Raw genomic sequence first — 15,426 nt, forward strand, 5'->3', positions numbered from 1 at the left:
AGACAGAGACAGAGACAGAGAGACAGAGAGAAGGAAAGTGGCTGCTGTAAAGGTAGGCTGGGAGGAGGTGTGGGGGAGGGCAGTGTAGACAGAAGGGAAACTGGGAACATTGGTGGTGGGGAACATGCATGGATAAAGGGCAGATATTGAAACATGTTCCAACATTGTGTTGGAGCATGAAATCCAATCATGAACAACTTTACAACTGTATATCTCACAGTGATTCAGTAAAAATTAAATAAATGGGATAAGTTGTGTAAACACAAAACATCATTTAAAAACCCACAAAGTTTATTTTGGAACATATATGGTAAATAGACAGTTGCCTGTCTATCCCTACCTGAAATGAACTGTAGCACTTCCCAATTAAAAGTCAGACATCTAGTGGAGTATTTATTTAGTACAAATGAAATATCTATCAAGAGCTAGGCCAAAAATAAATAAATAAATAGCTGATGCACCAGGAAACAGTTGCTGCCTATTGGAGCTTGAGGTACCACCTGCAAACACAGATCACTCAGTTCAGCACAGGCCACAGGCAGCTTTCTGGCCATCTTGGCTGCCAGAGAGAAAACACGTTTGCTAAAATCCTGGTCAGGAAGGACATGCCCAAGTGTAAAAGTTCGTGTCTTCATGTCAGTACCCACGAAAAGAGCTCACCTCCAGCCTTCTCAGTTCTGCTTCAGATCTCACTGAGAGACCAAGCTGAAGCCGTGGGTTCATTCTGACTTCTGAGTGCCCTTAACCCAGGAGGGCCCCTGATGTGGGCGCCGCCTCTCATCCAGACAGATTGCTTTATGGTACTGCAAGGTTAAGTGTGATACATGTGTTTAAGGGAGATGGAAATGCGCATTAAGAAGAAACATTGCTTTTTGATCCGGGCAGGAGAGCAAACATAATCTCCTCTAGCTCCTGTGAAAAACTTCATTTTACACAGAAAATTGTGTGGAATTGCCCCGCATGGCTCCGAACATAGTTTCTGAGAATAACCAGCTTCCAAACAAGCTGCGCTGTGCTGGCAAGGGCCTCTGGCAATGGAGAATGGAATGTAAGCAAATGTGATCTGGGCCAAGCTGCGAGGAAGGGACACAAAATCTTGTTGACACAGAGCACAAGACTGCTCCTGAGCGTGACGCGGCACATTGTCCGGTAGCATCCCAGGCCCGAAGCGAGCCAGTGCTCCTGAGAGAAAGGGACTACTGCAGGGCTCGGCACAGCACAGACATTTTTTTAATATTGAGAAAATAGTTTTTCCTCTTTTATTCTGTGAACATAAATGTTTTTTGTCTCTTTGTGCATTGTAAAACTCTGACTGATACAAAAATAAACAACTAATGGTTATAAAATAATGAGAGGTAGATGCAGATTTTAAAACATCTTCAAAAACCAAACCAAAGTGGATTTTGAACCATTTTATAATGTACCTAATCTGAATATTTAACGAAAATTCCACTCTGGGTCCTTGTTAGCTCTATAAAAGTACATGAAACTCTGCTGAGAGCTATAAGACAAAATAAGGCTTGGGACAGGAGTTGTGAGATTTACACTTTGCAATATGCTTTGGGCCTAAGATGTCCTGCAATTCAAGCATAATAAGTAAATCACGTATTAAAAATTTACAAGGAAGGCCTCCTGCACATTATAGGGAAATTGTTGGCATCTTCTGATGGGTCATCTTACCCTTGTTATTAAATGACAGCGATCATTAAAATGCCAAACATATTTTGACAGAATTCACTTTATAAAATGTCAGCAAGTCTGTGTGTTTATTAGTTTTTTCCAAATCAATTTAGAAATTTCAATAGAATGCTTGTAAGTATTCCCCAAGCAATGTCCATTCCTGACTTTCTGCACAAAAATATTACAAATTAATCAGATTTTCAGATTTCTGCATAATGGCTTTGCACATTTATTGCTTAATCCTATTATAAAATGCTGTTATGATTGACACATCACTGTGGAGATAGAAGTCAATTGAATAATATGTAGCAGTCAATTTTATTTGTAGCTTAATGTGCTGAAGTATTTCCCCCCCCCATTTCCATTATTTATAAGTCTGTCCCATTGGAGAATATATAGAAGAATTTGTTTTAAATGAGCCAATAATACCTTCTTTAAAATTTATAACTGTGACAGAATCATATCTTTTTTTCCTAGGTCACCTACACCTTTCCAGTAAACAGGGTTTAGATTGTTTTCCACTTACTATTCATAGGACAAACTCTTAAAAAGAGAATCATGGTAAGATGATTGAGAATTGGATTTTAAACGCCACAAAAGCAAAAGTTACAAGTAACAATCCCTCCCCCAATTGCTGCTAGCTTTATTTGTCTAATTATTTGGGTTTAGTGTAACTGCCACTGTCTTACCAGCTAGAGTCCATCCTGAACTGCAGTATGAAATCACAACCAGTGAAACAAAAATGCTCAAGAATGTCTGGAAAACTTGGGCTTGGGTGGGATTTTATTTTCCATGCTTAGGCAGCAGACAGGATTCAGAAGTAGAAGTTGTGTTCTTTGTCTAGCACAGGGGGGCTCTCCCTGGAGTTAATGTATGGTTCCTAGTCTTTCAGAAACTTGCTGAAGTAGGTCCATATTCTTCTGGGGATTTGAAGCAGGTGAAATGGAAACAGGCTTTGTTTTGAGAAAAGCCCATTCATAAACTTCAGTCTAAGGCAAACAGATTTGAGGCCATCCTAATGGATCGTGTAGATGCATCCTGAATCTTGCTTTCTCTGTCCTCAGGAATTAAATTAGCTCTTTCTGCCTATGCATAAAAGATACGATTTTCCAAAAAATACAATGTATGATGCATTGGTGCCCCACACGCCCCTCACTCTCACCCATGTAATTTGATGTATAATGTGGGTGGATAAGGGTGACAGCTGATGGCATCACTTTCTTTGTTGTCACAACCTTCTATCTCCCAGAAAAACTCTGGCCATCCTAACATAACTTAACATAACATAACATCCTAACATAACTGGTAACATAACTTAGGCTGACAAGTGATTTGTGTGCTGAAGTTTCTCTGGCATTTCATCCACACCTTCATGTTATGTGGCATCACAGGAAAATGGGATCATGTGCAACTGTAGCTGGACCTTAGACTAAGGGAGCATCTCTCTGTAGTTGGGCCTTAGACTAAGGGAGCACCTCTCTGTAGTTGGGCCTTAGACTAAGGGAGCACCTCTCTGTAGTTGGGCCTTAGACTAAGGGAGCACCTCTCTGTAGTTGGGCCTTAGACTAAGGGAGCACCTCTCTGTAGTTGGGCCTTAGACTAAGGGAGCACCTCTCTGTAGTTGGGCCTTAGACTAAGGGAGCACCTCTCTGTAGTTGGGCCTTAGACTAAGGGAGCATCTCTCTGTAGTTGGGCCTTAGACTAAGGGAGCATCTCTCTGTAGTTGGGCCTTAGACTAAGGGAGCATCTCTCTTTTTAATTCCAGGGGCCAGAGGAAACCCGGCACTCTCAGACCCAGGGACTCCAGACCAACCCCAGGCCAACCAGACCCACCCCCCATTTCCGGTGGGTCCACAGGTCAGTATCTCTCACCTGCTTGTTGTAGGCTTCAGTTCGAATAGGTAGACCAGATAAAGAGCCAAATAAATAATGATGAGCTAAATCCAATTGACTCCAGCAGAGTCGTGAGGATGATACATTCTCGGATGGTAAGCCGTAGGACTACATTATTTATTAAATAACATCAAGGGGGGAAATGCATTTGTGCAACCCAACTCACGTTTTAAATAGGAAATGCTATTTTTAATCATCCAGGAACTTTATTTTCCTTCCTAAAACCCCTAGCAATTGTGCTGCTGGTTACATGCAGTTTTCTAGAAAGTAAAACTTTAATGACTGGAGTGTGAAGAAAATTAAGTTATTTCAACCTTACCATAGCCATTTTTTAAATACAAGATGTGATTTAATATAAAAAAGTTAATGCAATTTTAATGCAAGTTCAGCTTATTGGGTTTGACAATACTGTACATCACACACAGCTCCTGCATTAATAAAGAAATGCATTCATTATTTTTTAAAGTCCAATATTTGTTTTTTGCAGTCTGGTGTGCGTATATGGAGATGTAGAACACAATTACAAAAGGCTGGGCACTGTCCCTCCCCAGTCATTTGGTGTGACACTTTCAGAGTTCAGCACTCTCTTTTATGGGGAAGAAAGCTAGAAGATGTGTATTTATCTATCTCTCTTTTATTAGCATTCTTGTTCCTAGAAATTAATCACTTTTAGCACTCTGAGAATTCAAGAGTTCAGTCTTGAAAGTCCAAGTTTAGAGTTTGGGCTGGTCTTTCTAGTTTCAACTGTCCCCCTGTTCCTTGTGGTCTGAGATACTCTGGGCTCCAGGACAGAGATGTCTGTGCTTTCATGGATGTGTAGGGACAGTCTTACTGGATTCTCAGTTACCAGCTTTTCTGTAACTTCGTGTCTGTGATGCAGGTATATGTGCATGCATGTGTGACAACATACTGGGTAAGACTTCAGATTCAATAGGTCACAGGACAGACCCAGTAGGAAGGGGCAGGCACTGTGACAGGCTGGAGAGGTGTGCCATGCTTTAAGCTCACACACCTCAAAATTTTTTAAATGTCAGAGGCCCCAGACTTCAAATCTGTGGCCTATAAATCTAGATCTGAAGACTACCCATGTGTCTTCCCTCTTAGTATGGCCTCACCATTGACAGATATTACTCCTGGAAAGACATTTTGGGTTTTTTTGTTTGTTTGTTTTAAAATAAAACAGGTACACAGTTACTTTGCAGGAATTTAGTAAACTCGCACATTTGCATCAGGAGTGAGGCCCACAGTGTCTCCATCAGGCTGCACTAGTCACTGGGCTTCTTCAGGGGCTCCTAAGAAGGACCCCTTTTAGCTAACTGAAGGGAGAATCGCAGAGCAGCCTCCCCCCTTCTTTTAATAAAGCAGCCCCTGTTCTCTAAATCTGTTCATTCTTGAGAAATACAAGGAGGAAGGCTGGAGCTGCCCTCCTGACCTTCAGCCCATCACCACTCCTTGTGGGACTGTAGCCTATTCACTCGGCTCTGCAGTGCTAGGGTCCCAGAGCATCTCAGAAACCTGGACGATGTCCTGAGTGCTATACCTACACTTAGGACTTTTTTTTTTTTAGGAAAATTATGCCACATTAAAAAGACAATAAAGAAACTCCCTCAATTGGAGTTTTTGTATTGGTTTATCTAAAAGAAAAATGGGCTTGGGGCTGTCTCATGTGGTATACTTAGGAGTATGGAGAACAAACATCCTGGGTCAAGGAGCCATTGAACTTCCAGGTCGCCTGGTCTGGCCTAGGCAGTAATCCCTTCCTGGTCATCATCCTTGTAAGCCACACCTGTAGTACATATCTATAAACATACCTTTTCATACCAAGCCATGGCTATTACCTTTCCATACCAAGCCATGGCTATTGACTGAATAGTGGACAATACATGTTTATTACTCACGCCATTTTAGCTGGGCAAAAAATATTGAAGTGATAACAAAAATTCTTAAAGAGTTTAAGTTTCCAATGATATATTTTTAAAACTTATGATCTCTTACCAAGTATAATACTGTAACAAATAATTTTCAAGAGTATCTAGCCCACACAGCAGAGCTTGGCAAGCTACCTGTGGCATATTCGATATGCCAAAAACAGTAACAAGTCTCACAATTCAGACATTACTGGTGCCTGCTCAAGCAAATCGATGAGCAACAGGATGACAGTGACAGTGATACAGTGATTTATTAATGTATTACTTTAACACTTATCATTTTTCCCTATTGGATTTTATCTCTAGTCTCTATCCCTAAAGTTATCCCCTTCTGACTCAAAGGAGATAATTTTTTTTGTGGCTCTTGAAATGAATTTTTCAATTTACTTTCTAAAAGGCTTCTAGCAATGTACATGTTTCTAAGTCTGCATAATGGCATCTCGACAGACTTACCTATCTAAAAAAAGAAAAAGCATCATTTTGTTGTTATGGTTGAAGCCCCCAACCTCTCCATCCACCCCCCCAAATTTCCTGAACCTAATTAGTCCTTTCTGGAACAACACAGTTTCAGAGTTTCAAATATATAAAGGTAGGACCCAATGAAAATTTACTGCAAAAATATTATATACATATAAGGCATTATTTGGAAAAATGTTTGAATATTTCAAAGGAAGTTTAAACCAAATAAAAATTTCTAACAAAATAATGATAAAATTTCAGTTTAAAAAATTTTTTTTCTAAATTTTTCTGGGGAAGCTGTCTATCTTTCAGTGGAAGAAAAATGCTCTGAAAACTCATCTTGATTTCACTGGAAAAGTAAAATTATCTATTTCCTTGCAGCCACTTCTAACAGCACAGCAGTTAGCCTCTGCTGTAGCTGGTGTGATGCCAGGAAGCACCCCAGCTCTCAACCAGCCCCTCCTTATCCCCTTCAACATGGCTGGACAGCTCGGAGGGCAGCAAGGACTGGTCCTCACACTGCCAACAGCAAATCTCACCAACATCCAAGGGCTGGTAGCCGCAGCTGCAGCTGGAGGCATCATGACTCTTCCATTGCAAAATCTACAAGGTAACCAATTGTATATGTGCCCTGCAGGGAGAAACCCTCGGGTCAGTAGTCTGACCAGTGGTCAAATACCTGAAGTGCTAAGTATGTCTCGGAGTTGCTTTCACCATAAAGGACATTGAGACCTTATGTAAGAAGCAAAGTTTCACATTGTTTGTGAATCTGGAGCTTGTTTAATCCATGGGTTCCATCAATCCTTATTTCATGACATCAATTTGGAAACTTTCAGGTCTTCAGGAAGCATTTGTGAGCAATCATAGTACAAGACACATCAAAAATTTAGCTGTAAAATTATAGTGTATTATTTGAGGATTGAAATTATAATGTAATGAGTTCTTCCATTCAGCTGTCTACCAAGAAAGGCCAGGCATTACTGTTGTATGCAAAGTAGTTAGAGCACCCCAAATACAGATATCAATAACTGACACGATTTAAATTTTGCCTACAAAGTCTATTTTAGTTATGAATATTAACCCAAACTATATTATTTGAGATCATGTGTCTGAAGAGAAAACAAGGTTGCATTCAGACCTTTCTATTCCACAGCCTTATGACAAGAATTTGACTCTAATTTTACTCAGGAAGAATCATTCTTTTAAATAGAGGATTTGTCTGTAACACTGACTGACTTATGAAAAATTGTCAGAAAAAGACTCATTGTGGTAGGAAATGGCCGAAATATTAATAGAATAATTATAAAGAGAAAATAAATTTTATTTCAGAAAGGTCAAAAAATGTCTGTTTTCTCCACCAATATAAACGTTAACAATTACTTTTATTGAAGAATGAATTATGAAAGTTATTAGAATATAAATTTAAAATAACTTTTCAGTTGCTTGGATATCAGTTCAGGATTAGCAGATATCAAATTTACTTAAGAAGTAGAGTAAAGTTAACTGGTGACTCAACTTAAACATCTTTTCATGCTAGAAGCTCTAATATCTCATCCACCATCATCACTTTTCAACTTTCGCTTTAAGACAAAATCTCTTGTATAACATTAAATTGTGCCATGAATCTGCCATTCATAAATCATGTATGCCCTGGACACACTAATGCATAAACTTCACTTGTTTCAGATTTGAGAGTGCCTTAGGAGGTCAGGATCTCAAGATTAAGCAAATAAGGCAGGAATAAAGAGGTAAAAGCAAAAGCAACAAAGTATAAGGAGAGGCTTTGTAATGTAGGGGGATGATGAAATCTTAATGAAGAAATGGGCTTTATCGAAATGCAACCTTCTTTTATAAACAATTATGCTTATGGGAGTGTTGAATATTATAAATAAACATAAGGCTTTGGACTTCTAGGCCCTGCATTAATCCTGTTAAGACGCAGAAGTCAGAGCCCCAAGCTTGTTAGGTGTATTTATTTATTTATTTATTTATTTATTTATTTATTTATTTATTTTAACTTTATTGAATCACCGTGAGATAGTTACAAGCTTTCATGTTTGGATTACAATCACACAATGGTCAAACACCCATCCCTCCACCAGTGCACATTCCCTACTACCAATATGGTGTCTTTATTAAGGTTTGGTATTCTTAGAATCCTAGGACTTGGCTATTTCAAGAAAATCTAATGTGGACTTCAATCAATATTATCTATCTCTTTTATTTCAGCCTTTTTAGTGCTAGTTTATAGTCCAAGATTTGGTTTTTTGATAATACCTTTGGTTTCAAAAAATTAATTGTATAGTTCGATTTTCATAGCATCCTGCTTAAGTTGGTATAACAATAACACTAGCTCTGGAGCAATAGCACAGCAAGTAGGGCATTTGCCTTGCAGGTGGCCAACTCAGATTCGATCTCTCCATTCCTCTTCAAGAGCCCGACAAGCTACCAAGAGTATTCTTGCCCACATGGCAGAGCCTGGCAAGCTCCCCCTGGCATATTCAATATGCCAAAAACAGTAACAACAAGTCTCACAATAGAGACATTACTAGTGCCCGCTTGAGCAAATCGATGAAAAACAGGATGACAGTGCCACAGTGCCAGTGTGACTGTTTTTTTTAAGAAAAGCAAAATCATTTTATTGAAAGAAATTTGCTTTAAAATGTGAGAGGAGAGAGAGAGAGAGAGAGAGAGAGAGGAAGAGAAAGGAGAGGGAGAAAGATAGAGGGAGGGAGGGAGAGAAAGAGGGAGAGAGAGAAAGAAAGAGAGAAAGAAAGAGAGAGAAAGAGAGAGAGATGTGCTCATGAGAGAACAAGGGGTTTGAGAACTGGAGACATAGGATAGTGGTACGGTGTTTGCCTTGCACTCAGCCAACCCTGCTTTGATCCCAGCTCCCTATATGGACCCCAAACCCATCTAGGTGTAATCCCTGAGTGCAGAACCAGAAGTAAGCCCAGAGCAGCACTGGATATGGCTCCCAAAAATAAAAAAATTGAGAATGAAGTTTTGGGAGATGGTTACATACAATTGTTACAAATTATCTTGCCAAGTTCTCTTCTACTTACAGAAAACTTAACCTGGGAGCCCTGGATTCTTGATGGGTCTTTCATATTCTCATCATGACCTTCATTTTTATTTTTTTAAGGTTCTTTGGATAATTTCCTTTTTTGTTGTTTTGATTTAATATTTTTTAAATTTTATTTTAATGAATCATTATGAGTTACAGTTACAGACTTACAAATTTTTGTGATTATGCTTCAGTCATACAATGTTCAAGTACCCATCCCTCCACCAGTGCCCATTCTCCACTACCAATGTTCCCAGTATCCCTCCTGCCCTACCCATTGCCTCTGTGGTAGGCACATTCCCTCTTACTCTCTTTCCTTTGGGGTTAGTTTGGTTGCAATACAGGTACTAAGTTTGGTACTAGTTTGGTTTGTAATACAGGTACTAAGAAGACATCATAAATGGTCCATAGTCTACTTTCAGCATGCATCTACCATCCCAAACGAGTCCCCAACTATCATTTACTTAGTGATCCCTTCTGTATCCCAACTGCCTTTCCCCCAGCACATGAGACTGGCTTCCAAGCCATGGAGCAATCCTCCTGACCCTTATCTCTACTGTCTCTCTACTGCCTCTATTGTCTCTACTGTCCTTAGGTGTTAGTCTCCTATTATGTTACTTTATATTCCACAAATCAGTGTAGTCATTCTATCTCTGTACCTCTCTTTCTGACTCATTTCACTTAGAATGATGCTCTCCATGTACATCCACTAATATGCAAATTTCATGATTTCATCTTTTCTAACAGCTGCATAGTATTCCATTGTGTAGACATACTAAAGTTTCTTTAACCAGTCATCTGTTATCAGTCACTGGTTTTTTCTGGATTCTGGCTATTGTAAAATAGTGCTGCAATGAACATACAAGTCCAGATGTCATTTCTACGGTACAGTTTTTGCATCTCGGGATATATTCCCAGAAGTGGTATTGCTGAGCCAAATGGGAGCTCAATTTCTAGTTTTTGAGAAATGTCCATATTGTTTTCCAAAAAGGCTGGACCAGTAAGCATTCCCACCAGCAGTGAAAGGAGAGTTTCTTTTTCCCTGCATCCAAGCCAACTCAAGTTCTTTTGTTGATCTCTAGAGTCTCCTGTAGCTTCCCCTTTTCTGATGGCTCCACTCCTCCCCAGGTGGTGCCTGGATTCAGCCTCTGGGTAGTGTCTCAACTTCCCCAGCTCCAAGGAGCTCATGATTTGCATCTCAAAGGAATGAGTTCCAGACCTTGGGGCTATTTTCAAGGCTGGGCAGTTTCTTCTTAAATTTTATTATTTCCTAAAGCTCATTACTGGGGCCCCCTTATCTATCTGCCTGGACATTTCTCCCTGGAGATTTCTTCCTCTTAAATCATGGGTGAAGGTCTGTTCTCTGTAATTTCTTCATGCTGACCAAAAGACACAGACCCTGCCTACATATGAGAGTGAAATTTCAGGCCAACTTAGTCTTAATGGGACTCTGGGCAATGGTTTATTGGGTTTTAGAGTTGTTGGTCTGAAAGAGTGACAACAAATAGATAAGACAACTTTTTAAGTCATTAGTCCTGGAGGAGAGAAGTCTTCCCTATCCTAGAGAGGCCAGTGTTTAAGAAAACCAGAAAACGATGGGTTTTGTTTTTTCCTTTTGCATTATGATGAGTTTGCTGTAGAAGATTGTTAGTTTCTGCTCTTACTGGACACATCCTTAGGAAAACCAAACTCTAAATGCTAAGGTATAGGTGTGTGAACTTGGAACATGTCTTTATAGGTGGTCGGTAAAAACTCTTTTTAACCCTTAGTGCTTCTCATATGATTTTCTGTCAGTCTCATATTCAGAAACATATTGGAGTTAATGATCAAGTTCTTGTCTACTTGTCCAAATAATAGAGTAAAATTATTCTTTTCTCCTCTGCATCTTTGACATTTTAATTATGTTGGAGGATTGGTGGCAGGTCATTAAAATAAAACATCTCCTAGCTTCAAGTCAGTCAGTTATAGAAAAACTTCCAAATTAGTCTGAACAGTTAAACCCCTCCTTTAACATTATTTTCTTCAGGACCCTTATAAATGAACCCTAATTTCCAGATCACTTCTAGATCCAGGAACATTCCATCTTTAGTTTTCTTGAATATTCCTTATGTACCCAGACCTCACCAGTTTGAAAACTGAACAGCTATCCTGGTTTGATTAGGACATAGAATTTTCACTATTAGAACTAGAAAAAGTCCCAGACAAACCAGAAAGAGTAGATCTCCCTACCTGAAGTTCACACATTACTGATTACTATCATATTTTCAGAGTCCCCAATGTCCAACTACCTGAAAGGTAATGCCTGTAGATTACCTTGCCAAACAATAGACAGCTAAAGAATAATCTCATTGGTTTATGACCATACAATAGCCCGGGGCAGTACCTAAGCCTGTGCAGCTTCCTGGTGCATCATAAAAGGTGATAATATTTGAAGGGGTCATTGCCTGGTTGTCTAGCAGGCTGAAAAGTCAGCTTCAGGAAACCTAATCACCTTTGATCCTAAATTAGAGCTTGAACATCTCTAAGCCTTATCTTTTTTCAGGAGTATTGGTCTTATAAAAGGGCTCCAAACCCTTGGATGGAACCCAGGCACACATTTATAGTCAACTAGGTAGAATGCTCTAAGCCAGTGTTTCCCAAAGTGGGTGATACCACCCCATCTTGAAGAGACTGGAAGGTGGAGAGGGTAGTAATTGTGTCAGGTGCAATTGGAGGTTGGCAGGGTGGGGTGATGTCACTATTTATTCTTTTAAAGAAGGTAGATGTCCAGGTAAATGCTGAGTGGGTTGTTTGTTTTCTGAAATGGAGTAGTAGGCCAAATATGTGTGGAAACTTATCCCTTCCTCATGGCCTTATTCCAGACAACAAGTATATTAACCTGACCAAAAAGTGTAGATCAAGGTTTTAAAATATTTTTTGGAATAACTATTAAGTGTGCCTGTTTTCCAGAAATATCTTCTCAGGGGTGTTATCAGACAGATTAAGTAGGTCAGTGAGAGAGGAGGAATATAACTGTTAACCCCTAGACTGAAGTAGGGACTTTTTTTCCTGTGAAGTGCTTAGCTCTAGATAGTTCTCCTTCCCCCCTTGTAATCGATTAAGGTATTAAGAAACAAGGATACCAGCAGATATGACTCTAACATTATCCAATTTTCATGGCTTCCCATTATTCAAACACCAAACAAACATTTCTTAAACAAAAAATGTCTTGCTAACATCAATTTCTTTATAAGACTCAGAATTAAGTGTTTAGTTGTTTCCCACTTGACAAAAAGGGAATTAAGAATCATTTCACCTATGTTTCATATCAAGTAACATTTTCTCAGAGGCCTGGGTTCCTGTATGTGTTTTATTTATGTATTTATTTTGGCTTGGGACCATGGCTGGCAATGCTCATGAGTTACTCCTGAGTCTGTGCTCAAGAATTACCTGGCAATGCTCAGGGAACCCATGGGAGGCTGAGGGTGGAACTGGAGTCGGCTGTGTAGAAGGTACATTCCTTCCCACGCTATCCCAGTGCTACCACGCTGGCCCATCTGTAGGTGTTCGAATGAGCACTAACATGGCTATTCTCCATTCAGGCAGGGGATCTGATCACTTTCTCTTTCCCTCAGCTTTGCCCTTAGACAACAGGCAGCAGCAACACAGAGGAGCTTGTTAGCTGGCTCGGACTTCACCCCAGACCTGCTGAATAGAATCTGAATTGTAGAGTCCTAGGCAGTTCTCAGGTCCACTGAAGTTTAAGAAAGGATATGTAGGGAACTTCTTCAAATTTGTTCAGCAGCCCCCACACTGCCCCTGTAGCCACCTCCTTCCTCCTTGAGGTTCCGCGTATCTGTAGATATTGGGAAGCATGTGACTGTTCAGTCCCTCTTAGTTCTGCTGCTCTGCCTCACCAGCCCAGTTCCCTCAAGGAGGATACTGATGGAAAGGAATAGCTATTTGCAATACTTTTGCTTCTAGAAGGACAACCAGCTCTTTAAGATCAAAGAAATTTTCTTGCATAATTGGAGCACTATGCCAGCTCTTATTCTGAAATTTTCTACAGCAAAAGCACTGAATTTCAGATGGGAGAGATGGCTCCATTGCCAGGCAGATAACCCAACGCTATGACTTCCAGATAATTTTGTGTGACTTGGGGATAATTCTTTCTTCCTTAGATGATTCTTTTCATCCACACAAGAAAAAAAATGCACACCCATCTCATCAATGATGTGGTCTGCTTTTACAGAAACAGATGGGAGTAAGGAGTTAGAAATGTTATGTGTCTTGTTTTCCTGCTGCTCAGCTTCATTGAGTCCTAGAGTGAAGTTTGAGAGCCAGAGACTCCAACAACGCTCTAAGCTACACAGCGGATCTTTCTCCCCTCAGAGTGAGTCAACCCCTAGGTCCAAGGCATCTAAAAAGCTGTCTCCCGACTTCTTTTCTTTGTTACATTGGTTGATTTTTTGGGGGGGGCTAGGCCTTACTTTTGGCTACTCACAAGTCATGTCATATTTCCTCCCTGGAGTACATGACTCTTTCTAACACAGGTTCTCAGAAAAGTCCCATCACTATTTCTACCTCCATCATTTTAGTTTTCATCCCTATCTTCCATTTCTATCAAAATTTCAAAACTCTCCAAAATAAGTTCCCCGTTGACAGACCCCATATTTTCCTAGGCTACCTTTAGGTCAGTGGACAGAGCTGACATGACAAAAGTCAATTGACTCATGCTGAGATGTTCTCTCCTATTCTGTCAAAAGCAGTGTGGGTAGAGGGAGAAGCCTCCAGTGGCCTGGTATGGGATGTGGCCGAAATGCTTAAGAAACATATGAGAGCTCCCTCATCAGCAGAAGGTGTGGTGGTGGTGGAGCGCTGCAGATCACCCAGTTCTCTCAGATTGCTATCAAGTCTACTCAGGCCTCAGTATAAAGAACACAAACCAAAGGAAGACAATCTGCACTCTGAAGACTTCTTCTCTGTTAGTGGAAGTCTGACTGAATTAATGCTCAGAAACGCACCAATCTCAGATAAAACCTAGAAGTGAACTCTTCCTCAACTCCCAGTATCCCAGAATAAAGAAGGAGAGTTTTGTGCCCTCTCACTTTTACCTTTATGAACCCTTGTCACCTACTCTGGGTCTTCTGTTTCTATGTTGTTCGTCTGACCAGGCTCATAGGTATCTGGGTTTAAGAAGCTATCAGAAAACCAACCAACATCTGTGAAATAAAACAATAATTACATGAACCTTAAAGAAAGGAAAGAGCTGTTTGTTTTTTCATATTTTATAAACTTTGAAAGTCAGGACCTTTCATTTTTCTTATTATTTTAGAACCCAAAGAATTGTACTAAAATGTAATTAGCAGTTTTCCTAGGAAGGAGAGCAGAATATCATGCAACATGGTACGATAAAGTCTCCATTATAGAACCCATGTAAATGTGTTAGATTTTTGCTTAGACTTAGACAGAGAAATGTAAATGAATGCAACCCTAATATGAGTGCCTGTAAACAGCAAAGGAACAAATGGAACCTCAAGAGTAGTTTACATCTTGGACAGATGATTCAGGTTATTCTCATTGTATAGGCTGGAGTAATCCAACAATCACTTTGAGAAAAATAAAAGGAGACTATAAACATGCTACATAAGAGATTTAAGAAATTTAACTTGTAGTGGGAACGTTTCTGTTATGTCAAATATAGTATTTAAATTAATGGCCAAAATATGCTAGAAAGTATTGCTAAACCTAAACATGGACAAGCAATTAGGTTCAAAACAAGCTGAAAAATCAAAACCAAGATGGTTTTCCTGCCCTTTATTCTGACAGGAAACATATATTGGTTTTCTTCAACTTCCTCAATTAAAGGCTATACAGGGCAAAGGATGTGGGACGAGTTTGGGAGTTAGAAATTTAATGAGCAAGTTATGTTACTTTTCCCTTTAGTTTGTGATGTTGCTATTGTTTGGAGGTATCATAACCCTACAATAAGTGTCACTATCAATTTGGCTATTCAAGATAATCCAAACTGAGACAGAGCCTGATATTTTGTATAAAACCATATAAGAATATTTTTTCATGTCTGCTTTTCTTACTCATTGTAATGTCTTGAAATTTATCCACATTTGTGTGTTTATTAGTACCTGTGTATTTTTCACTTCCAAGTAATGTTCCATTATGAGACTGTACCCTATCTGGCTATCCATAGGCATCCTGACCGCCTAACTGAATAAAATAATAGAATAAACAGGAGCGAGAATCAGATCAGCATCGACAAGTGTGGAGAGAATCCTAGATCTGGAATTCCCTCAGGTGACAGCCTGAGCCACTAAGTCACTGCAGATTTTGCTTACATTTCTAGGAGACTCTTCTGTGTTTATTGTTATTCTTAGACACATCTTAAAAGAAGTTGAGGAATAT

General features: G+C 39.6%; 1 protein-coding gene across 1 annotated transcript in view; it reads left to right on the forward strand.

The window, feature by feature from the left end:
• Positions 1–15,426, forward strand: part of LOC101558146 (POU domain, class 6, transcription factor 2) — a 421,096-nt gene that overhangs the window by 139,114 nt on the left and 266,556 nt on the right. Inside the window, exons 2-3 of the mRNA XM_055128556.1 lie at positions 3,446–3,537; positions 6,342–6,570. Coding sequence (XP_054984531.1) covers positions 3,446–3,537; positions 6,342–6,570 — 321 coding nt within the window. The remainder of the gene's footprint in view (positions 1–3,445; positions 3,538–6,341; positions 6,571–15,426) is intronic.

The sequence above is a fragment of the Sorex araneus genome, chromosome 1 (assembly GCF_027595985.1).
Source record: "Sorex araneus isolate mSorAra2 chromosome 1, mSorAra2.pri, whole genome shotgun sequence".
NCBI classification, from domain to species: Eukaryota; Metazoa; Chordata; class Mammalia; order Eulipotyphla; family Soricidae; genus Sorex; species Sorex araneus.